Here is a 22,984-nt window from a genome sequence, read left to right as displayed (position 1 = left end):
TGCCTTTCGCTGACAACCACGGCCTGACTTTGACCTACCATTGGTTGGTGACCTCGCAAGATACATTTAGTTTTTGCATCCAAGGATCTGCTTTCCCCACAGCTAGGCAAAGTTTGACTTGCCCAGAAATTATTCTTGAAAACCTTCGGGGGAGGGCGGGGGGGGGGGGGGGGGGCAAAATGTCTCCTCCCCGTAGTCTGGCGCGAATTAAGGCCCTTTTCAGCTATACCAAGCAAAACATGATCAAACACTCATTCGAAATAACGGCATGACGTGGATGCTTATCATTGAAGGCTACAGCGATAGTGGATGAGGCCTTTGCGTTCCCAACAGCGAAGGAATACCCATGCCGTAACTGAATATGTGTCTCGCTACGTTACAACGTGTTATTTAGGTAACCGGGGACATGACTGGATGTTTTGTCCGCCTTAGTCTAAGCTGTCGCCGTTTTGTCCGCAGGCCCAGGCGCCTCTGAGGCAGTCAAGGATCGTAGACCGTCGTCGCCGGCCATGGGGCGCCTCACCGAGACAGATGGCATGATACCGCCGCCGTCCGCGGCCCCCTGTCGATGGCGGACGGCACCTTGTGGCCTTGCAACGGACGTCAAGTCCGACCAACTACCACCAGAGGCGCTGCAGGCGAGCGGCCTCATTGCGTCTCGCCAGACTGCCGCAGCGGCGCTATGCGGTCCAGCCGGGCTTCAAACGCTAGATGAGCTGTCACTGGTGCAGTCAGCACTGCACACGCTTCGGTACCACCGCGGTCTGCGGCTGCAGCTGATCCAGCAGCTGTGGGCGCAGCTGCAGTCATCGGGGGCGACGGGGGCGACCCTAGCGGCGGCCGCGGAGGTCCACTGCGGCGAGCGCACCCCGCCACCCACGCCGTATCCATCCAGCCCGCCAGAGCCGTTGGCACCGGTCCAGGAGGTGGTGAGCGAAAGCGAGATGCCCTCTTCTCCGCGCGCTATCTCGACCGCCTCCAAGCCGCCCGCCGCACTCCCTTCCCCGACGTCCAGTGTGTCGTCGTCACCGCGGCTCGGCCTTGTCACTTTAGGTGACGCTGGCCCTACGCCGGGGGTCAATGCGCTGCAGCTTCTCCAGAGGAGCACTCAGCAGGTGCTTGAGAGCGCGTGCCGGGGCCTGATGGAGGGCGGCCAGGCGGGCGGCGTGCGCCGGCGCGGCAGGTCGTTGGTCCACGGCACCAGCGAGCACCGACACGAGCCGCTCTTCAGGCGCCGCTGTCACTACTGCGGTAAGATTTTCGGAAGCGATTCGGCTCTGCAGATACATGTGCGCTCGCATACCGGCGAGAGACCCTACAAGTGCAACATCTGCGGCAACCGTTTCACCACCAAGGGCAACCTCAAGGTGCATTTCCAGCGTCACAGTGCGCGCTTCCCGCACGTGCCAATGAGCACCGAGCTGGTGCCAGAGCACCTGGACCAGCTGCATCCGCCGCTGCTGGCACGGCTCGGTGAGCTGCCGGAGCCGGTGGGACCGCCGACCGGGCCACCACCGCCGCCGGTCGGGCCGCCGCCACTCTACTCGCGCGCTTTGCACGAGGAGGCGACGGCCGAGCAGCTCTCGCGAGTCATCCGGCCGGAGCCCAGCGGTGGGCGGCCGTTCGAGGCGCTGGTGTCACTGCTGCCCGCTGGCCTCAAGCGAGCCGCCGTTGGGACGCCAGCTGTCGAAAAGCCGACGAAGCGCTGCGGCTGGGAAAGGCTGGTACCGGCGCAGCGAGAACCCCCAGAAGAGGCGGCGTGGGGTTGTCCACTTGTTGGACTGGAAAAGACGGCTCCGCGGCCAGGGTCGAACACGGAGATAGCATGTGATTCACTGCGTGACCCGGACAAGCATGTGCGAAGGAAAGAAAGCTCTCATAAAGGCTCGCACCCCAGAGTAGCAATGGATGCCTGCGGTCGGTCTGACTGTTCTCCGACGGGGTCCCCAGCGCCATCTGCCCCCCTGTTCCCCAGGGACTCTGTTCCCACGCCCCTCAGAATCGCCGCCAGCCATCACCTGCCTGCCACTCAGCCTCTGGACCAGCCGGCCGTCCCAGCGCCAGGCACACTCCGTCGGCGCTGTTTCGGGCCGGCTCTGGCGGGACCGGCCGTCGGTGATGCGGCCCGGGAGCCGGCCGTGTACACCAGACTGCTGCCGCGGCCGGGCATCACCGACAACTCGTGGGAGGCGCTGATCGAGGTGGCCCACGCCTCCGAGACCTCCAAGCTGCAGCAGCTGGTGGACACGATCGAGAGTACGGTCACCGAACCGAACCAGTGCGTCGTCTGCCAGCGCGTGCTCTCGTGTCGCTCGGCGCTGCAGATGCACTACCGCACGCACACGGGCGAGCGGCCGTTCCGCTGCAGAATCTGCGGCCGCGCCTTCACCACCAAGGGTAACCTCAAAACACACATGGCGGTGCACCGCTGGCGCCCGCTGCTGGTGCTGGCCGGCGGCGACTGCTCGCGACCCGCGCCGCCGGCGGACGGCTCACGTCGCGTCAGCGGAGCTGTCGCGACGGCCCGGCTCGTCGGCGCCGGCCACTCTCCCGAGCTGTCGGCTGGTGGCTGGGGCGGCGGCGAAACGGCGCTGCCGCCGCCGCTGGACCTAACGTCGTTGGCCAGCCTGCCGCGGCTGCCGCCTGGCCTCACTCAGGACGCCCTCGGTCTCGACTGCCCATGTACGTGCAGAAGCGGTCCGGCGGTGCCCGCCCGTACTGCTGCTAAAGTTGTGCGGTCCGCTCCGAGGTAAACCAGCGTGAGTGTTGCTGGGGTCACGTGCAGATTGTTCACAGCGGAAAGGCTCGCGTGTGTGCTGTAGCGTCACACGCTGACTCTCAAGGGACGGACCAGTTTTATCTTTGCTGGTACGAATGCTAGACGTCATGACATTGTTTCCGCCCGTCATGGCATTGTTGCTGACTTTGTCCCGCCCTTGTCGCCCGTGATGGCCGCAGCCTGTTACGTCACGCTGTCCAGAGTTGTGTCTCACTGCAACGGCCGACTGTGCGTGATAAGTGGCCTGCGCGTTTGCAGGGCTTCAGTTGTCGCTCCGATCCCGACAATCGCAGTGCAGATCCCGTCAGAGTAACCATCGATCCAGAGCGCAGACCCTGTCAAAGTAACCTCCACCCAGAGCGCAGACCCCGTCAGAATAACCTCCATCCAGAGCGCAGACCCCATCAGAGCAGCCTCCATCCAGAGCGCAGACCCAGTCAGAGTAACCGCCACCCAGAGCGCAGACCCCGTCAGATTAACCTCCACCCAGAGCGCAGACCCCGTCAGAGCAACCTCCACCCAGAGCCCAGACCCCGTCATATTAACCTCCACCCAGAGCGCGGACCCCGTCAGAGTAACCTCCACCCAGAGCGCAGACCCCGTTAGAGTAACCTCCACCCAGAGCGCAGACCCCGTTAGAGTAGCCTCCACCCAGAGCGCAGACCCCGTTAGAGTAACCTCCACCCAGAGCGCAGACCCCGTTAGAGTAACCTCCACTCAGAGCGCAGACCCCGTCAGAGTAACCTCCACCCAGAGCGCAGACCCCGTCAGAGTAGCCTCCACCCAGAGCCCAGACCCCGTCATATTAACCTCCACCCAGAGCGCGGACCCCGTCAGAGTAACCTCCACCCAGAGCGCAGACCCCGTCAGAGCAACCTCCACCCAGAGCCCAGACCCCGTCATATTAACCTCCACCCAGAGCGCGGACCCCGTCAGAGTAACCTCCACCCAGAGCGCAGACCCCGTTAGAGTAACCTCCACTCAGAGCGCAGACCCCGTTAGAGTAACCTCCACCCAGAGCGCAGACCCCGTCAGAGTAGCCTCCACCCAGAGCGTCACTGGCCACAGGATATGCAGCACCAAGGTGAGATAACGACTCGCTGTCCAGACGGCAGATGGGTCTTGGTCCTGATTGCAAACGGCGGAAAGACCTCGCTCCAGATGTGAGTTATCTTCTCGGCCTCATCATGTCAATGGCGCACGCGATGGTCTTCTCCACCATGCCACTACGGACCAGTGCCTGCTGTTGTGCCAGCGGTAGCGACAGACATTTCGGGTATCAGGCGCATTGCATGCACTGCGGCCGAGACTTCTGTTCAATGTCCTCAATCTACATCTGAAATAAATACATATCACTGCATTCCATTCCGGAAAGAAAACACGCACAAACCTTTTAATTTGGCTCCGGTGCTGCGATTGGTATCGTGATAATAGGGCCAAACATCACGCTATATACATCACGCACCATGGTGATGGGCATAAAGCAGCCGATAGCGATAACAATCGTCGTCCACAATCCCATAACACATTTGTCCATGGATGGGAGCCCTATCAAAAGGTGCGAGTGTCCTTCAGTCTGCGATGTCATGTGACGGTGCCTCAGGGTGTTCTGATGTTTTCAGGTCACGGATGAGGGTGTGTATCTGACAACGCCAGACGCACAGTCTGTTCAGGTATCTACACAGTCTACATCAGCACGGTCTATTACGGCTGCGGCTTCAGAGCGGTGCATCTGTCCGTTTGACGTCATTACGCGTGCGTGTGATCGTGGGCGCAGCGAAGCTTCAAGAAGTGAGTAGGTCGGAACCCCTTTTAAAATAAATCGCGTCCATGCGCCACTCTATCGTTAATGTAAAGTCCGCGCAAAAGGCAGGTGAACCATGACCCACACGATACCCCCCCCCCCCTGCCGCCCCCCATGGGTCCTGAGTATATGTTTGTGCTCACGATGTAGCTCGCTGTTCTGTACCACTTCTGTGCTTTCTGGGTGCTCGGCCAAGGGAAGTGTGACGTCATTGTGCATGGCCATCGCGCTCTGCGCACGTGACCCGTGTTTTGTAAGAGATGTGAATGGTGGCGATGTTGGTGACCTATCCAGAGCCTGCGAAAATGTACCTCTCAGGAGCCGATTGTATATCAGCATATCACTCGATTAGCAAGTAACATTCTAGTAGCACATGCAAAGTGAGGTAGATGTCATTAATGAAATAAAGCCTAAATACTTATGCCACTTTTTCAGTTTTGTTGCGTTTTGAAAGCAGTTCCCATGAACAACGCAAAGCATCACTGGCTTCTCGGCTGTTGCGTCGGAGACGGCGCTGAGCGCGGTTGATTAGAGCACCTGTCAGCAACGGTGTGTGGGAAGACGTGTGATGGACCTTGCGCTTGCCGCTATTTCGTTGTGCCTCGTGGATAGCCATGAGAGGTGTGTCGACGCTAAGTGGTCGCGCAAGCTGAGTACGTCGTTAAATAACCAAGCATTATTTGACACTGCAGTACGGTGTGCACACGATTAAAATGGCACGCCAAAAGTAGTTTTGAGGCTTAAGTGAAGCACACAAACGCTAAAAATTGCTGCGAAGTGTGGTTTTCGCTCTCATTCATTTTGAAAAGTTTTGTCACTTTGTAAGCATGACACGCCGCCCTTGTCGATTTTTCAGTGAACTCAAAAAAGAACAAAACGAGCAGGAACATGCATCAACGCTTACGCAGGCCACATTTCAACTTTATTATAAGCGGGTTGTGCCACTCACAATTTTTTCTACACTTTCACCATGTCAGGGAATTAAACCCTGCACTAACTCTGTTCACCATGCCTGGAAGTTAAATCATGCACCGACCCTCTTCACCATGCCTTAGAGTTAAACCCTGCAGCACCCTTCTTCGACAGTTTTACGGCACATATAGCGGTTGGAGCCTCTGGGGTCCCATGGCCTCCAGGAAGTCTTCAGTGTTGCCTCTCAACGTCTCATTCAGGGGCGTAACAGCTTTAAAAAGCAGATAGGCCATGCCACGTTGTGACCAGATTTTATTCATGTGTAACGGTCGGGGCTTAGCTGAGCAGTTCCGGCGGGCAGGGGAGTTGTGTGATCAGCTGAGCAGTTCCGACGGGCAGGGGAGTTGTGTGATCAGCTGAGCAGTTCCGGTGAGCACGGGGGGGGGGGGGGGGGGGGGGTGCGCGCACCGCTGGGGGTTAGCGGATGGCGGCCAGAAGGTGCGGGTGTGGTGAGAGTTGCTGAGATTGGAGATTGGCTGGTGCTGGGAATTACGACAAGAGATTTTCGAAGACGGACTTTGACTTTTTGAACGAGTGAAAACGAGGACGAACGCAAACACAACACACGCATCGCCCTGCATTCTAAAACTGTTTCAAGTACCACCTGCCAAACTGCAACCAGTCCTTGTTGCACAACCTCCATGGACCGATCGCTGGGGATTATTGACCAGCATTCCCTCAGCGTTAGCTCTATATAAATCGACTGAAGAGGACTCGGGGTGGGATTCGGGAGAGATTGTTTATGAATGAGCGAGAAGTGTCAGAGAAATCAGAGCTTCAGGGACGTCACCTAATGCTTAGTTGAATATATTGACAGCAATTCCATGCACTTTTTATCTTCAGTTTCATGGGCTGTCTTTGAAATGGCAGAAAAAATACGCCTTTAACCTTTACACCTAACCTTTACACCTATAAAAATGCACCTTTCATGTATTGTACGGCTTTTATACGACTTGTAGTCAGGAAGTTGTGTTAAGTTGCTAATGAATGGAAGAGAGAGGCCGTTTCATTGATTGATAACACGTCATGAGCAGAGCAAGTTCAGAAGAAAGGTCATATGTAGGTCCTGAACGGAAAGCTCAGTGAATATCTGTTCCTCGTCACATAACTAACGTCACATAACTAACGTGAATCACGCGTCGATCCTGACCATGAATCGAAACCGTAGATTTGTCAGCAGCTACCGAATATGTACAACTCAATATTGGTCCTACGCTGAAAAATATGCAAGCGACGTGTGGCCGCTGGCATTTTAATACGGCTCCATGCACGGACCATATAGTCGCTGAAAAAAGTGCAGACGCAGGCCTGTCCCTATGTCTGCATGTCGTTCGATGGCCCTGCACTAGTGCTATCAAACGCGCAGGGTCTCGTTCTCCGCCTACGATTAGAAATACTTGAAAACGGTGCCGTACTTGACGCACAGGATTTTTATCTTAACTTTGACATAACTGAAGGCCACCACCCGATTTCCTAAAACAGATCCCTCTCACCGCAGCTTTCTCGGCAGGCGCCAAACGCAGGTGCGGTATACTGACAGGATTTAATTTTTCATTAAATATAAAGACTGAGCGCACGGCCAGCTCCAAAAGCCTGCCGGGCGTAGGGCAAATCAGTCTTCTGAACAAAATGGCCCGGCCCTATGCGTGGGCATCACTCCATAGCCTTGCACTACGATTATCAAACACGCGCAGTCTCACTCTGTGTAGTGTCGTCCGCTCTCACAGCCCGACCAAACACTACGTCAGGTGTTACCGTGAATATTTGCCCAATACCTCGGTAATAACAACAATAGCAATAATATAACGTCCGAGGCGTCCGAACACGCCGCGCCCCCGCCGCGCGCCACCACCCAAGGCCAACTCTCCCGCGCAACTCCACTTGCCTGGCGCGTAGGCGCCCTAAACAACTGCCATACACCACACTGTGACATTGATTATTAATATTTGTCAAACGGTGCCGTACTTTGGCTCACTTTTTCTCTTCAACATTTGACCTCCCTGGCGACTGCCACTAAATTCCTAAACACGTATCTGCATCATCATATCAGTAAGTGCCGAGTGGTGGTATAAAGTGCGACACGCTGCCAACAGATTTTCAATTGGCTCGAATTCCGCCCGCCTTCCATTCAGACGGCTTGTTCTGTTCACTCTGCCTTCTAAAAAGCCGTCACGCGCAAGTCACGTCAATCTTGGGAACAAAGTGGCGCCGATTGTCATGCCAGGCGTTTGTTTGTATTCGATAGCCCCGCACTAGCATCAACAAACCGACGCACCGACACCCGACTGACCGCCCAGCGTGCAATCAGGAATGGCACCGCTGCCTGCAGGTGAGTCACCTCGCGGTGGCCTGTCGGTCGTCACCAGCCGGACCTGCTGAGGTGAGGGGCGACCGTAACAGGGACGCCCGTGGCGAGGGGACACGGGGTCGGAAAGGGGATACGGGATCCGCCGGACAGGAGCCGCGCTCTCCAGCGATAGAGACCTGAGTGCGCCTCACAGCGCGTGCAAGACATCGCCGCGCCGCTGGGCCGCGGACGCACCAGCGCACCTCCGAGCCCTCACGCGGAGGAAGCTGGCGAACCACCGCAGCCGCCTGGCAGGGACAAAAGCGCGGCGTGACACGAGGAGGGTGCCGCCGTGCCGCTAGTTCATGATAACTGTCCCAGCACATTAGACGCGAACAGCTACGAAAGAGCCGACCTGGGACCTGGTCGCCTTTATTCTACAAGAGCTGGTCGTAAGGCATGCACGTGCAGAGAAAATCGCAATCAGGTTTTTCCTACCCGGAAAAGTGGTTAAAAAAGCGAAAAAGTGCTGGGGTAGAAAGTCAGTGGTACTGACCACTGGTCCCATAACCAGCGCGCTGTTCTGCCCAAATGACGTGGATAGGCCAGTTGGCGACTGGCTGAGGACGGTCACGACGTTCAAACGGCTGAAACATGAACGACATCTGCTGTATAGAACGACATCTGCTGTATAGAACGACATCCTGCCCTCAGGGGACGGATGTTGCATCGGAAACAATAGGCCGGTTGTACAACCATCGTCTTTTTCACCGTGTTTTTTAACATGGTCAGGTGAGATAGTCTCTCTGGGGGGAACAGCAGTTCTGCAAGGGAACGGCAAGGGAACGGTAAGTCGGAAGCCGCTGTGGCGACGGCGAGGAGGCTCCTCAGACGGTGCTGATATCAGCGCACAGGCCAGCTGGATCCGGAGCGGTGGACACGGGGCATCCTCCAGCAGCGCGACACTCCTTGACCCAGCAGTCTGTCACCAGCACAGATGGTGAAGGCTGATGGTGCAAGCACCAGCACAGATGATGTAGGCTGACCAATCCACGACCCTCTGCCGGTACATCGGCGATCATTCGCTGCGCAGCGGCAACGCGCAGCCGACGAGACGGAAGCAGCTGCCACCGTTTGTCAGGAGCATGTCAAAGCCGTTCACGACCGTCGCGTCAAAGACTTGCCGGAGTGGGGCACCGGCAGCCACGTGGCGATCTGGAACCTTCGGACAGGTCGCTGGAACGGCTACGTTATCATTCTGGAGCGGCAGCCATGGTGCCAAACCAGAGATACAGGGCTCGATTCCCCGCGGTGCACGCCCTTCCTGCCAGGGTGAGAGGCATGCAACCTCTGCAGCTGAGTGCCTCGAGGAGCCCCAATGTCCTTCGTTGTTCGCCTTCTGAGTGTCCGAGTACTAACCCGGAGCTGGCGCCAACTCCGACACCGATAGGGGCACGCCGCGCCACATGACGTTCGGCCGGCTCTGTTGCACCCCATCTGAGATGACGGCAGGCCGCCAGCGACGTCCAGCCCAAGCTCGACGACCTCCTGAACGGCGGCTGCTGCCGAGAACCTGATCGACAGCGGATCGCAAGCGAGCACGAACAACGAGGCGACTACTGAACCACCGTTTCCAACGTGGTCCCGCCAGTCACAGTGAAACCGTCGTTGACCGTGTCCATTGATGGAAAAAATAAGCCGTCATTGTACATTGTCTCTATGTATCCTGTTTCCGTGGTAGAGGGATGTGTGAGGGTTCGGTCCGCTCTAGCCTCGCTTCTCTGCTAGAGCCGACCCTGGCATATCGCCGGAAGAGGCCACATGATCTGGCATCGCCTCGCTTGACACTAGGCCGCCTCGCGCGGCCCGCATCAGAGATGTTCGGGCTCGCGTGACATGCATCTATCCACGCAACCGCATGATCGCGCGCTCGTCGGACCATGGTCTCACTGTTGATTATGCAACCTTGTTGCGGAGCTAATACGATCCCCTCGAGGAATTTTATCGTTTTGGCCGGGACCGGAGCAGTCGGGGTCAGGCCCCTTTATTCATCCTCGCTAGCTGGCTACGTGCGCACATGTATCTTACGAGCATTAGTTTTGGACACAATTTTTTATGTTTACGAGGAAAAAGGAAGATGTTGAGGGAAAAATTACATCAATTTTGTTAAGCCAGCAAGAGCTTGACAAGAACAAGCATATTGCAGTGTCTTTAATTACACAACATTCAATAACGGTAGCATTTTAGTAGTCACAGCTTGCATATTATTGCACTGGAAGCTAAATCCGATCGCGCCAGGATCGTCACACACCGGCGAAAGTGACGATCAAGCCGACGATTCGCGACGGGTTTTCTTTATTCTAGGGCCTTGACATCTTCAGCCCTGAGCAGATGTGCGGCGAGTTGGCTCTAGGTGATTTGCTAGATAATTGTCGGTAATTGTAGGGTGTTGGGCTGTGTCTGCGGCGGGTAGGTGAGTACACGATATTATAAGTATTTGCATGGTCATGGTGGTGATTGAGGGGTATTCTGTGACCCACAGTGGCGTAGTAGCCCTCAATCAGGGGTGTTTGTAGGAACTCGAGGATGCGGGATCGGGACATTCTCAAAAGCTTTCTCTGAAAACCCAGTTTGGCATTACACAGAATATGTGAAGTTTCCTGCACGTCTTTAAACAGCATTGAATGCTCTTTATTTGCCTACCTGTCTCACATCTTTTGTGCCTGTGTGTACTTTTTCATGCACATAATACATGCTTACTGTCAAAAATGTAATGTATACATACATGCGTGACTCTTTTTAGCTAGCATGGATGCAATGTGTGCAAGAAAGAAGGCTGCAGATAACAAGCATTAATGCCAATCATAGTTTGGGACCATTTTCCACATTTGCATCAGTCTCCCACACTGCAGCTGTCAGACTATGATAGGCTTGAGTTGTCATGTACACAGATGTGCCATTACCAGTACTTGTCACCTGGATCATGGGCTTTTTTCCAACATGAATTAAATGACCTCAATTGTAAATGAGCAATGTTGCATTCTTGAAGGCTGAAACTTGCAGCAGGAAAGATACCAGTTTAACAGTACATTTCTCTTGTCCAGTAACATTGAGTTCAGACTGATGTCTTCTTTAAGCATTCTACATTTTATTATAAATATATTTAATTTCATGAATCTCTATTCTAAAGACAAATCTCCCAGACCATTGACCACTTCATGGCCCCATTTTGCCCTCTCTAAACTTAGCATTACTTTTTGTAAGTTGGATCCTGCCCTGTATACAGTACTCAGTGTGTTGTTTCACATATGTCATATGCACAATGGTTTCTGTTAATGGCTCCTTTAACTTAGTATGTTACATTGCTATTAGTGACCTCAATCATTCTTAAGGATGTTTTCATTGTACCTATAGGCTGCTCTAATCCTGCTGGCTTAATTTTAACAATATCACACCGGGTTTCTTTCTTTACTTTTTTCACTGTGTGATATATATATATATATATATGTATATACATATTTTATATATATATATATATATATACATATGTGTGTGTATGTGCACATGTATGCATGTTTATATGTATACATACTCAATAATGTAATCTATCCATACACATGATCCTACACTCACCAAAGTTGAATTGCATTTGGTATGGTGCAGATCACCCAACCAGCTTGTGTATGTCAGTCTGCAGCTAGTAAAGTGTAATGGCAGAGATGCCTCTACTTGCCCTGAACACTGTCAAACCATTTGAAAACTTCAAAAGCTTCCATCTACCCATTTTTAATAGAAAATTGGTTTGTCTATGAAAAGACACTAACATCATGTAGGTTGATAAATTTATGGCAAATAATGCAACTGCAACAGCAGTTAAGTTTGTTAGTGGCAGAGATCAACGAGAGTGTTACTGTGTGAGGAACACAAATGACAAATAGGTCCAGGTGTTTATCATCAGCAAATCTTTGAATGGCCATCATTGGTATGGATTGTCCAGCAGTGTCACTCAGAGGACCATGTTAATTCATGGTTCAAACCTCTGCATCCTCCACCATCTCTGCCTCTACCATGCTTCCTTTGCTGGTGATACATTGCCTTGTGACTCTGAACCCACACATGCTGGCCTGTGTGCCTGATTTGCATTATCTGATGGATATAGATGCCAGATTGAACACTTTCCAGTGTGATACTGATTGGTTGATCCTAAGCTGGCAGAAGAGCAACAACTAATGGGACTGAGATGTGTGTGCAACAACATGAAAAGTATTGTTATCCTTGACATTCAAATGGCTGAACTTTGCAACTCTGTTGCTGAGGCTCTGACCGGATTTAGGCTCCAGCATGGGGATGCAGCCTGTCATGACCATGAGCAGTGGACTGGTGCCGTCCCCAGCTCGGCACCATGCGGCTGGGTCTGGCGGTGAGCCTGCTGCTCTGCCTGTCGGCCGAGGCAGCCGTCAGCCACCGACACGTGGGCCAGCACGAGCGCGAGGCCGACGGCGCCTTCAGCCCGCGCGACAAACACCACCTGGAGGACGACGAGCATGACGACCAGTTCGACCACGAGGCCATCCTGGGTGAGCGACTGCTGCCGCCCGGTCGGCCGTCGCGGGGCGCGCCGGCTGGAGAGGAGGCACTGCCTCTCGTGTCGCAGAACAGCCGATCGGCCGCTCGTCTGATGCCAGATGCCCAGATACGCACTGGGGCCGCGGGCTGTTGGCTGCTTGCACTGGCTAAGCTCTTTTTTGTGGTGTGCACTTTCTGAACCAGACAGAGTAATTCAACTCGCCCCTCTACAGCTTTGCTGCTGCATTGTTTAATCCTCATGTTGTTATTCGGATTCCATCTTGGCATTTGCTTCACGCAGGCAGTTCTTTGCCGATAAAGCTAAATGACAACAGTGCACAGTCAAGCAATGACACTGTGGAGAAGTAGTCTGTCTGTTTTTCCACATGATATCTGTTTGTCACGTGTTTATCACTTGTCACGGAGGAAGTGCGAGGCCGTAATGGAATTCGTTGGCAAGAGGCATATTTTTGGGAGAGGCTGTTACACACACATTGGTCCGTGATTAGTAAGAGCGGTGGGGAGCTCGACTGGTGGACGGTCGTTACCCTGTAACATAGCGCCCTGTCAACTGGCCAGGGAGTCACAAGGATGCAGAGGAGTTTGATGACCTGGAACCTGAGGAAGCCAAACAGCGTCTGGGCGTCCTGTTGGAGAAGATGGACAAGGACGGTGACAAGCAGATAAGCCGTGAGGAGCTGAAACAGTGGATACTACGCTCGTTCAAGTAAGCGGAGCCTGGCTTTCATCGTCCCGCGATAGTTTTGGTGAAGTTCAGAGATGTGAAATTCGCCACATGCCGTGGTCTAGCGTGTTTTACAGATGATAATTTAGCTGGTTACGTGTGAAAGCTTGTAGCAGCTCATTTTGCGTTTGCTCGGTATCATTTACTTAAAATGCACCACCAGTATATTCCATCACCAGTATATGGTGAAGTTTCCGCGCCACTATGTGATGTTTTGGGTTTTAAATTATGAAAGTCAGCGGACAAGTGGTACACTCTATTGTCAGAGAAAACGAGTCACATTGACTGGATTGCACCGTCTCAGATGTAGCGCCGTCCCTATCACGCCCTCCCGCCCTCCGCCAGACTGCTGTCGGAGGAGGAGTCGGCCGAGCGCTGGGAGGAGGTGGACGAGGACAGCGACGATCAGATCACCTGGAAGGAGTACGCCGCCGAGACCTACGGCTCCAAGGACGACGACGACGATGATGAACTGAGCGCCGACGACAAGGAGGAGGAGGACAAGGTGACACATTGGGGTGGGGAGAAAAACGCCAACGAACTGTGTGATAAGCATTTGGGGCGGGGGGGTATAAGGTACGGGTGAGGACATTGTGTGCCACGCGTGCATGAGTTGGAGGACTTTATGCAAGTACGTCATAATGCCAAAGAATGTTTTTAGCTGCATGTCTGGTGTTCTTTCCACATGGCTGTGTCGTGTCCGGACGATTACTCTCCTTCGCCGCACGTCATGCGCCGGCGTCCTCGGCACAGCGGGCGGGTCAGGTCGACGGGGGGTTCGTCTGGCCCTCACGCCATACAGATTCGGTCACGTGATGGGCCAGTCCCGAGACCATCAGTCCGATGGTTGAACAGGTGTCCCAGATTCGGTGCTTCACTCAATGGTGTAGAGGGTTGCTCGCGGGAAAGCTTCCCACGTCATCCTCCCCACCGCACCCCTCCATGGTTTGGTCTGCGACCAGCTCGATGCAATGCAAGGTGACGCTTGTCGGCACCACCTGGCTGGATCCTCGTTTGGACAAGACCGGACTAGTCCCGTTTTGTCAGGCCTCCATGGTTCGGGAAGGCGGCGGCTTTGACTGTCGGCCTGCGTGGATTCAGTCAAGTTGTTTTGTGTGGTGTCGAGTGACGGCGTTGGCGCTGGTGAAGTTGGCGGGGCGCGTCGGGTCTCAGCAGCTCTGTTGGCCACGTGGCCAGCGTCCTCGTGTTGGCCCGGGCCAGTGACGCGGAGCCTGCTGGAGAGAGTGGTCCGCCCGCCTCGGTCTGCGGTCCTGCGTAGGAGAGAATATGTGTTGAGGGCGAGGGCCTTACGCTGTTAGTCGGAGCCCTGACTGAGGGGCTGCAGTGCAGACAGTAGGGTCTGTACACGGCAGTATCTCCTGGATGGCAGAGCTCGAGAGCTGGGAATCCTCGTGATGGCTGTTGCAGCTTCCCCTCGGCCTTCTGCTCGACCCTCGCGCTGTGGCACGCAGCTCCGTCTGCGGCCAGACAATGAGGGGCGTCCCCCGCGGCAGGACTCCTGCACCGAGGCAGACAGGGCTGCATCTCCTCATCTTGTGCCGACTTTGAACGATCTGTCAGACCATATGGTGTAGTCCCGGTCCGGGACTGACCAGGGACTGCCCTAGTCCCGGTCCGGGACTAGGAGGACAGTGTCTCCGGCGCCGTCTTTCTCTCAGCTATGGAGTCGGCCCGCTTGTGGCCCCTGGCAGCTCCAGGCTGAGACGTAGCGCGTGGTCGGGATTTCTCCGGCGTGGCTCACCCTGGAAGAGAGCCAAAGGATTCTACGGGGAGGCGCTACCGTCCGGCCCTCTGGGAGATTGGCGTCGTGCCAGCTTTGTCCAGATCCAGGGCGGTCGAACTTTTGGCGGCATTTGAGGGGCACGCGGTCGCGTGCACAGATGGATTCAAAGCCACCAACGATTTGAGTCACACATTTTTTGGTGGTGTCTTCACCCGTTCGTGTTCGTTGCTAGCACTACCGAAGTGTTTTGTTTCATCGCAGCGGGCGAGAAGGCTTTGCACCTAACGGACCGCCATGCTACCCACAATTTTTTTGTCGTACCCCGCCAGCAGGCCTCCCTGGTGTCGATTGTGGAGCTTACGTCACAGTTCGCCACGTGCCATTTTCGTGTCCACACTGCGCAGAGGAACAATTGCGATACTTCGACTCTCATGCTCCATAGCCGACACACGACCCTGATAAGACCATGACAGCTCTGGCTTTTTGGAATGAGTACAGCTGCTTTTGGTTGTGATATATAGTGATGACTTAAAGATACTTATAACACCGCACCCACCTCACTTTTAAGTAATGAGGTAAACAAATCGTCATGGGCGCAAAATGACCTCAGGAGTCGGCGCGTCCTTAAAAAGCGGTAGCTTACTCCGAATATCCACTTGCCCACCCGGTATCGGTGGTGTTCTGCCCGAGCCGCGCTGCTCTTCCGTGCTCGACCGCTGCCCGCTCCTTAGCTCGAACAATGAGCGAACGCAGTTGTGTTTCTGCCGTCAAGGATTCCCTGTTGTCGAGCTCCAGCCCCGCCCCTTCATAATCTCTGTCCCCGTCCCACCCTACGGACGTAGGGCCCTACCCGAGGGTACTACCTTACGGGCGTAGGACAGGCGCAGCGCGCGGCGACTACTGTCGTAGGTCCGGAGGGCAAACTGAGCATGTCCTGTAGCATGTCAGCATCTTTCAAAACCTGAAAACTTCTCCACAATGCCTCACGTTCTGTCGGAGGTTTTAGGGCGCATCGACTGCTGTAGGTCATGCAGCCCTCACGTTCTGTCGGAAGCGCAAGGAATAGTCAAAAGTGATCTGCCCTCATGTCAACATATGGCGTCATTGTCGACAAGCTTGACATGACAAATTCCCACGAGCTGACGTGGGTAGGCATGCTGTTTGCATCTATAATTTTTAATTGATATGCCGCCTTCAACAAACTTCATAACAATGTATGAGATACCCTTCTTGTCCTCTTGCTTCTTCTCTTGTCTTTCGTGGCGCGACGACCATGTCTGCATTTTTCGTTTCTGTCCGCATTTGTCAACAACGTCAACAGTCTGCAGTTGGCGTCTTTGGCTCTGTGTCACGTCTTCCCGTCCCGACGCATCTGATTCCGAACCAGTACTGCAGCGCAATCGGTCGCTGTAACTGGCCGCAACTGACCTTGGGACCACTGCCGCGTCGGCCGCCGCTCGGTGTGGCCGGCACCATGACGGCCGCTGCTCGGTGTATCACGCGCTACGTCGGCCGCCGCTCGGTGTGGCCGACACCATGTCCGCCGCCGCTCGGTGTGGCCGACACCATGTCGGTCGCTGCTCGGTGTAACACGCGCCACGTCGCCCGCTGCTCGTTGTGACCAGCGCCACGTCCGCCGCTGCTCGGTGTAACACGCGCGACGTCTGCCGCTGCTCAGCGTAACATGCGCCACGTCCACCCCGCTCGGTGTAACACGCGCCACGTCTGCCGCAGCTGATGAGCGAGGACCGGCGGCTGTTCCTGGCGGCGGACCGGGATGGCGACGGCGCGCTGCAGCGCTCCGAGTTCCTGTCGTTCTCGCACCCGGAGGAGGACCCGCGCATGATCCCCGTGGTGGTGGACCACACCTTGCTGGAAAAGGACCTCGACAAGGACGGCTACATCAGCTTCCAGGAGTTCGTGGGCGAGCAGGGTAAGCTTTCGGCGGCGTGGTCAGGCGGACGGCTGCCGCTTACGAATTGTTTTGATGTAAGGTTTGCCTGTCTCACGGCCATTGGTATCCGGGATCCCGGTGGTTTGAATAAGGTTTCTGTATTGTAGCCACCAAAAAGGCATTCCTTTAGCCTAGAAGCCATGTGGGTGTGAGTTGCACCTGGTTGTGGTCCTTGACTGCGTCGGGGAGCCTGTGCCAGAGTTTACCTCGTACGGTCAGCGGTGTCGTCCGGGTCTGCCTGTCGCGGTCAGCCGCGCCCCTGCTGAGCCGCGCGCCGTGTCTGACCGGCTCGGTGTGCTCGCCTGCAGCCAAGGACAAGGACCAGGCCTGGCTGGAGGCGGAAAAGGACAAGTTCGACAGCGACTACGACAAGGACCGCGACGGCCGCCTGGACCGGGACGAAGTGCAGGCCTGGGTGTTGCCCTCCAACACGTGAGTGGTGGGCTGGCGGTGGCTGCTACAGGCCTGACCGCGCCGCGCTCGTGCTCGCCACCGCCCGGACGCGCTGTCGTGCCGGCGCGCGGCGGCGTCAGCGCTCGTGCCTCCGTGGTGCTGTCTGTCCATCCGTGGCAATGTCCTCTACGTATGCAGCGGAGGCTGGAGGGTGGAGTAATCGGCCCGGCCGTGCAACGCGAATCATCGTGCTCCGTTTGTTCCTGTCGCTGCACGTTCCAGCCGCTTCGTCCGTCTCAGACGCCTCCTGTGTCGTTTATTTGGTGTGGTGATGAGACACGGAGCATCTCTGCGCGGTCTCCTGTGTCCTTTATTCGGTGTCGTGATGAGACACGGAGCATCTCCGCGCGGTCTCCTCATCCGTGCCAGCTTCTGATCGCCCCACATCCCGCCTGTCTCCAGCGTGGCCTCGGCCTACGCGGCCGTGGCGGACAGCTGTCAGCCGGCAGGCGCCAGGCGTCGCACAGTTATTGGATCACCTTGAGCTTATTTTTATCGCTGGCTGAGTATCTGCTCTCCCCAGCCAACTCCTACGGCACAGAGTTTGTCTGTCAGATGGCCGATGGTTGATGACGCCAGCATCGCGTCGCCGTCTGTTTATGGGAGCCAGGAGTCCGGTGGTACATGCACCTGCCGTCGGCAACTGACTTGAATGTGTGCTCTGTAGGTACATAGCATTTTTCGCTCAATGTGTTCCACTATTTTGGGCTAGTTGCAGATTAATTGATGATAACATATAGATAAGTGGACCAGTCTCAAGGGGAGTGTTCCACGTTCCACGGGATTTTGAACCGAGATGCCATCTTCGAGGCCTTCGGTGTTGGTCACAAGCATGCTTTTCCTAAGACCTAAGCCCCCTGGTTCATTAGCTACCCGCCCGCGTAAATGGGAAAGGCATATCGGGGAGAGCATTTAAGTCACGTCATATTGGAATGATGTTATGAATTGTCATTCGTGACTCATGATAACGTCATTTGAATCCTGTCATTCCGTAAGCCATGTGGCGATCAAGGTCAACAAAAATATAATTTTCGAGGCGTTTATAGCTGGCGTTCGTGAGCGCGATGCCCAGATAAAACGACCGTCGATTTGCTCTAAATCAGTGTTGTGCAAGGTACGATGACAAGCAAACTATGACGCATCGGGGAGCAGATTTACGTAACAAAGAATCGTGCTATCTAGAGCAGTCTTTTCCACTTAAAAAGTACACCAATAGTTATGAGTGAACTTGTTTCATCATATCTAATGCTTGCTTCAGTATCTTTAGATGTACAACATACCCTTTAAGTAAGCGCTGCCGTTCTCTAGCTCTGCCAATCAAAACAGCATTTTTAAGATAAGAAGTGCATGCCTTTCACGCATTACATCTTCATTTGTGGAATATGATCCAGCTGCTTTATGGATTTACCCGGCTCATTTGCAGCCGTGGTATGCAGTGCTGCGCGGTGCAACATTTGATGTCACACGATAATCTTAGCGAATGGCACAGGTCCTCCAAGTGAATGATTCGTCGACGAACCAAATAATCTGTCCAAACAGGCATCAAATACCCCCTCGTGTACCTGTCTTCATGTAAACCCTCACCCAAAGAAAGCCGTGGATTTATCGATGAAGTGAAGAACCGAATACACCAAGTGTGAATTGCGTTTCTAGCCGCAGGTAATATAAGATTATAACTTTTGTCACGTGAAACGGTTGCCACTTGTTGCTACTGTTGGCGCATCAGTGCACAGCGAGTATGAGTTCCGGGAAGCGTTGCCGTGGAGACTTGGTCAGCATCCTTCGCACCCCCATCCTTGATAACCCTCTTCGTGCTCGCGTGAAGCGTCTCCCCACATCGCGAAGACTGACGTCTGGGTCAAACCGATGTGCTTTTCGCACGGTGTAACCATTGCTATGAATGGGCTTACTGCGTACTGAAATATATGCAAATCCACCAGCAATTAAGAGCGCGTCCGTAGGGTGATTTTTTTTTACTTGCCAAGTATGAAACCGGTACGTTATCGAAAGACAACTTCGGGAACGGATCTTTAGAGTCATGTTGGGACGGTTGTCCAAAAAGTGGAGGCAAACAGGCTGGCACTAGGTGGATATCTCGTGTGTGTACGTCTGTGTGGTCCCTACCTGAGGCGACGCCTGTCCGATGAGTCGTGTGTGTACCGCTGTGCAGTCCCCTACCTGAGGCGACACCTGTCCGATGAGTCGTGTGTGTACCGCTGTGCAGTCCCCTACCTGAGGCGACACCTGTCCGATGTGTCGTGCGTGTGCCACCTTGTAGTCTCACCTGAGGCGACACCTGTCCGATATGTTGTGCGTGTGCCACCTTGTAGTCTCACCTGAGGCGACACCTGTCCGATGAGTCGTCGGCGCCGAGTTGACATGCTGGTCCTATCGACTTGGGTGGGTTACCCGAATACCCGTTCCCACGCCGGTAGTTTCCTTAAACATCCACTCAGCCCCGTCGTTTGCGCATCGTGACGGGGTAACTTACTCCGTGTGTGCCCTCAGTTCGTAAGGGTAGACCCAGCAGTCTGGCGGCAAGTGAATGCATGTGGGTTGGCGACAGCAAATTTCGAACGCCCCTCCTCGTCACATGCCATCAAGGCAATACAACTTAGAGAGTTTGGATGGTTTTAAGAATGTATCTACATACCATTTCGGTATGTCATTACCTGCTGCATTTCGGTATGCGTATGGTATTGTGTGTAATACTGAGGCGTGGACAGCAATATGCTCAACCCCAGGGCGTTCGACGAGGAGTGGGCAGTGTGTAATCTTTACCGTCATCTGTCCGGCCAGTAGGCTGTAATTGATTCTATCGCTGTTGTCCAGGCGTGGATCACGCAGGCGCGTTCTTAGTTGAATGTATACCCAGCTGTTCGATGACAGCCAAGGTTAAGTGGCACCTTGTTCGATTGCAAGTCGCGTATACACCATAAACGGCGACCTACATGGATTGCCTTCCTGAAACGGATTTCGTAGAGCTGGTTGTAGCGAACATCAAAATAATAAGCGTTGGGGACTCGCATTTTCGGCGTTCATCAGCATGCTGGGGAGTAGAAGTGGGTAAGGGAGAGAGGGTATGGAGTGGGTAGGATGCGACTCACGTACCCAGCCACTGTCAGTGCTACGCTGGCGGTTTAAAACCCTCCACGCCAGTTCGACGCTGGTGCTGCTACCTGGCGGGAATATGGGGGTTGAGTGGTTTTTAACCCACATCGCACTGGTTGAATACGTGTATTGTCTCCTTTTCCTTCCTTTTCTCGTGTCTTTCCCTACCCATCGCATGACCACGAACGCCGGAAATGAGTGCCACCGACTCTTCTTCCGGTGGGCGCTGTGTCACCGTGCCGTCACCAACCAGCCACAACCAAACAGCTCTTCTGGTCTTCGATGCAGTCAGCTACCGCACAAAGCGCGATCAATAGCAGATTAGTCAATTTTATAAGAGGTGATTGAAATGCATGCACCTCAAAGCGCAGGGGACTTTATCAATTTTGCGATGCGAGGTTTTCACGGAGACTAGGGCATGGTCGCTAACGTTTCAGGCACTCAAATTGGAGCCAAAGTGCCGCAGGTGCAAAGCGCAAAGCGCTCGCTCTTTAATAGTGATGATTGATGGTTGTACAACCACTCTTACGCTGCCTTGTAATACCACAGGGCGAACCCGCGCGGCACGTTGAGCGAGTTGGTACGTGGAGCAGTTTTCACGAAGAGGCACGCCCGACGCTTGTATTTATTATGACTGTAGATGTAGTGGAAACATGTACTTAGTGCGTCGATACGCCCTACTGCACCCAATGTACCAACAAAAGCAGGGTAGAATCATGAACTTGGTCATACGTCGGTATGCCTTACTGCACCAAATGAACCAACGAAATCAGAGTAGAGTCATGAATTTAGCCATGTGTCGATGTGCCCTACTGCACCAAATGAACCAATGAAATCAGAGAAGAATCATGAGGTTGCCCATGCGTCGGTACGCCCTACTGCATCCATTGAACCAACGAAATCAAGGAAACTTCCTGAGCCTGCGCACGTCTATAGATGCGGAAGCACACTTAAAGGACTCGAAAGCGGTAACTTTGTTAGAAGATCGGAAATTTGTTCCCATAACATGATACATTATTGTCTTACTTGGGCGGAGGACTTCTTGCCTTTTTCGACGGCAAGTAGTGCGTGCACTAGACATGCGGCCCTTTGTAGGTCAAGTGTCCCGACTTAGCAAGCACTCCTGTGCCGCCAGCGGATAAATGTGTGCATTTTAGGGCTATTGCTATGACATATGGGACATCCAGTTTGTACTTTAGATATGGGGCGCACGATGACTAACGTCCACACCTGCGCTGTAGTCTCCATGCTCCACCTGCTCTGACGCTGAAACATTCCTCCGCGCAGGGAGATCGCGGACGACGAGGTGGACCACCTGTTCGCGTCGGCCGACGACGACGTGGACGACGCGCTCAGCTTCCAGGAGGTGCTGGAGCACCACGACGTGTTCGTCGGCAGCGAGGCCACCGACTACGGCGAGCACCTCACCAACCTGCACAAGTTCGACGACGAGCTATGACGCGGCCGGTCGGACGGGACTGCAGCGCCGGCCGCGCCGCGACCGCCGGCCGATCGACATGTGTCGGGCCGCGGGCGCCGGCGGGTCGCCGCCGGTTACCGCTGAACGTGCCATACGGGGACTCCGGGGAGTCCGAGTCGCAGCTGGAGGGACTCGGCGGGACGGGAAGGGTGTTGGGGCGGGGGGGGGGGGCGAAGGAAGGGGTGGGACCGGCGCCGTGCGGTCGGAACGGCCAGCGGACCGGCTACCAGCAGAGCATGACGGATGGGTCGGTGCGCAGACTACTACGGCGTCTGCCGGCGCGTGGCAGGCGACGTCAAGTCCCTGCCACGCACCAAGGGGACGTCCGCGTAGCTCGGATTGTCGCTTGTTATCCAGGTCTCTCGATACGAGCGGGCTCGCTTTAATGCGGCGGAAGAACTGAAAACTCAAGTGAAATTTCATGCATGTGTGGATGTCGTGCTTTGGCTGACGAGAAGGTTTTGCATGCTTTTTGAGCGTCTGGTTGGTGTTTTTTTGTGTTTTTAAATGGAGGATAATCTTACAACACTGATGCTGTTCAATAGTGGTTATGCTGAGCTTACTTTTGATTTGCTCGTTGTGTTTCATAACGTTTTAATGTGCCACTGCCGGAATGTCCGCTCCGATAATGAGATTATTTACCTCCATCTGACGTCACGCCCCCACCTTACAAAATATATTGGTTTGAGTGGCGGCCGCTTTCCAAAGCAAAACGGCTCGTTTTCGGACACGTTTGGATGCGTGTCCAAGGGTAACAGAGATTGACATTTTTACCCTGACCCGAGCACGAGGCACTCGCAAATGAGCACTTATGTGGCTGCAGGAGCTGCACCGGACAGCACTGCATTACAAAATACCCTCGCGTGGACACCGGAGGGGGGGGGGATTCCGGAGTAACTAAACCTTTGTTCTGCCGTCTGTATAAATCAAGTCTCCGCGATCACTCCTAAACGAACTGCTCACAGTCACGGGCCCATTCATTTACATTTGATAGAATTAGAGCTGATGGGGGGGGGGGGGGGGGTTGGCCGGTATTGTAGCCAGACAGGTGCAGGTTGCGCGCCCGGAAGCTCAGTCCATAAAGTGGTT

The 22,984-nt window shown here is 54.6% G+C and overlaps 2 protein-coding genes across 2 annotated transcripts; both read left to right on the top strand.

Annotated features, from left to right (window-relative positions):
• Positions 1–509: 509 nt before the first annotated feature.
• LOC119105542 (homeotic protein spalt-major-like) lies at positions 510–9,465 on the top strand. Its single transcript, XM_037229004.1, has 5 exons — positions 510–1,463; positions 1,563–1,724; positions 2,121–2,444; positions 3,038–3,088; positions 9,355–9,465. Exons 1-5 carry the CDS (start codon positions 510–512, stop codon positions 9,463–9,465), a joined length of 1,602 nt encoding a protein of 533 aa, XP_037084899.1.
• A 716-nt stretch (positions 9,466–10,181) lies between these two features.
• Positions 10,182–22,033, top strand: LOC119106440 (reticulocalbin-2). The gene is made up of 7 exons (XM_037230087.1): positions 10,182–10,315; positions 12,236–12,419; positions 12,988–13,135; positions 13,499–13,658; positions 16,632–16,830; positions 17,160–17,283; positions 21,703–22,033. The coding sequence occupies exons 2-7, from the start codon at positions 12,245–12,247 to the stop codon at positions 21,872–21,874; spliced, it is 978 nt and encodes a 325-aa protein (XP_037085982.1). The 5' UTR covers positions 10,182–10,315; positions 12,236–12,244; the 3' UTR covers positions 21,875–22,033.
• Positions 22,034–22,984: the final 951 nt, after the last annotated feature.

The sequence above is a fragment of the Pollicipes pollicipes genome, unplaced genomic scaffold (assembly GCF_011947565.3).
Source record: "Pollicipes pollicipes isolate AB1234 unplaced genomic scaffold, Ppol_2.1 Scaffold_6138;HRSCAF=7277_pilon_pilon_pilon, whole genome shotgun sequence".
Lineage (NCBI taxonomy): Eukaryota > Metazoa > Arthropoda > Thecostraca > Pollicipedomorpha > Pollicipedidae > Pollicipes > Pollicipes pollicipes.
This window is presented reverse-complemented; position numbering and strand designations above follow the sequence as displayed.

Coding starts and splice junctions, on each gene's coding strand:
- LOC119105542 (XM_037229004.1), top strand. CDS start 510: ATGGGGCGCCTCACCGAGACAGATGGCATGATACCGCCGCCGTCCGCG. Junction 1,464..1,562: donor AGCTGCATCCGCCGCTGCTG/GCACGGCTCGGT, acceptor GCTTTGCACGAG/GAGGCGACGGCCGAGCAGCT. Junction 3,089..9,354: donor GCAGTGCAGATCCCGTCAGA/GTAACCATCGAT, acceptor AGATGACGGCAG/GCCGCCAGCGACGTCCAGCC.
- LOC119106440 (XM_037230087.1), top strand. CDS start 12,245: ATGCGGCTGGGTCTGGCGGTGAGCCTGCTGCTCTGCCTGTCGGCCGAG. Junction 12,420..12,987: donor CGACCACGAGGCCATCCTGG/GTGAGCGACTGC, acceptor TCAACTGGCCAG/GGAGTCACAAGGATGCAGAG. Junction 16,831..17,159: donor GGAGTTCGTGGGCGAGCAGG/GTAAGCTTTCGG, acceptor GCTCGCCTGCAG/CCAAGGACAAGGACCAGGCC.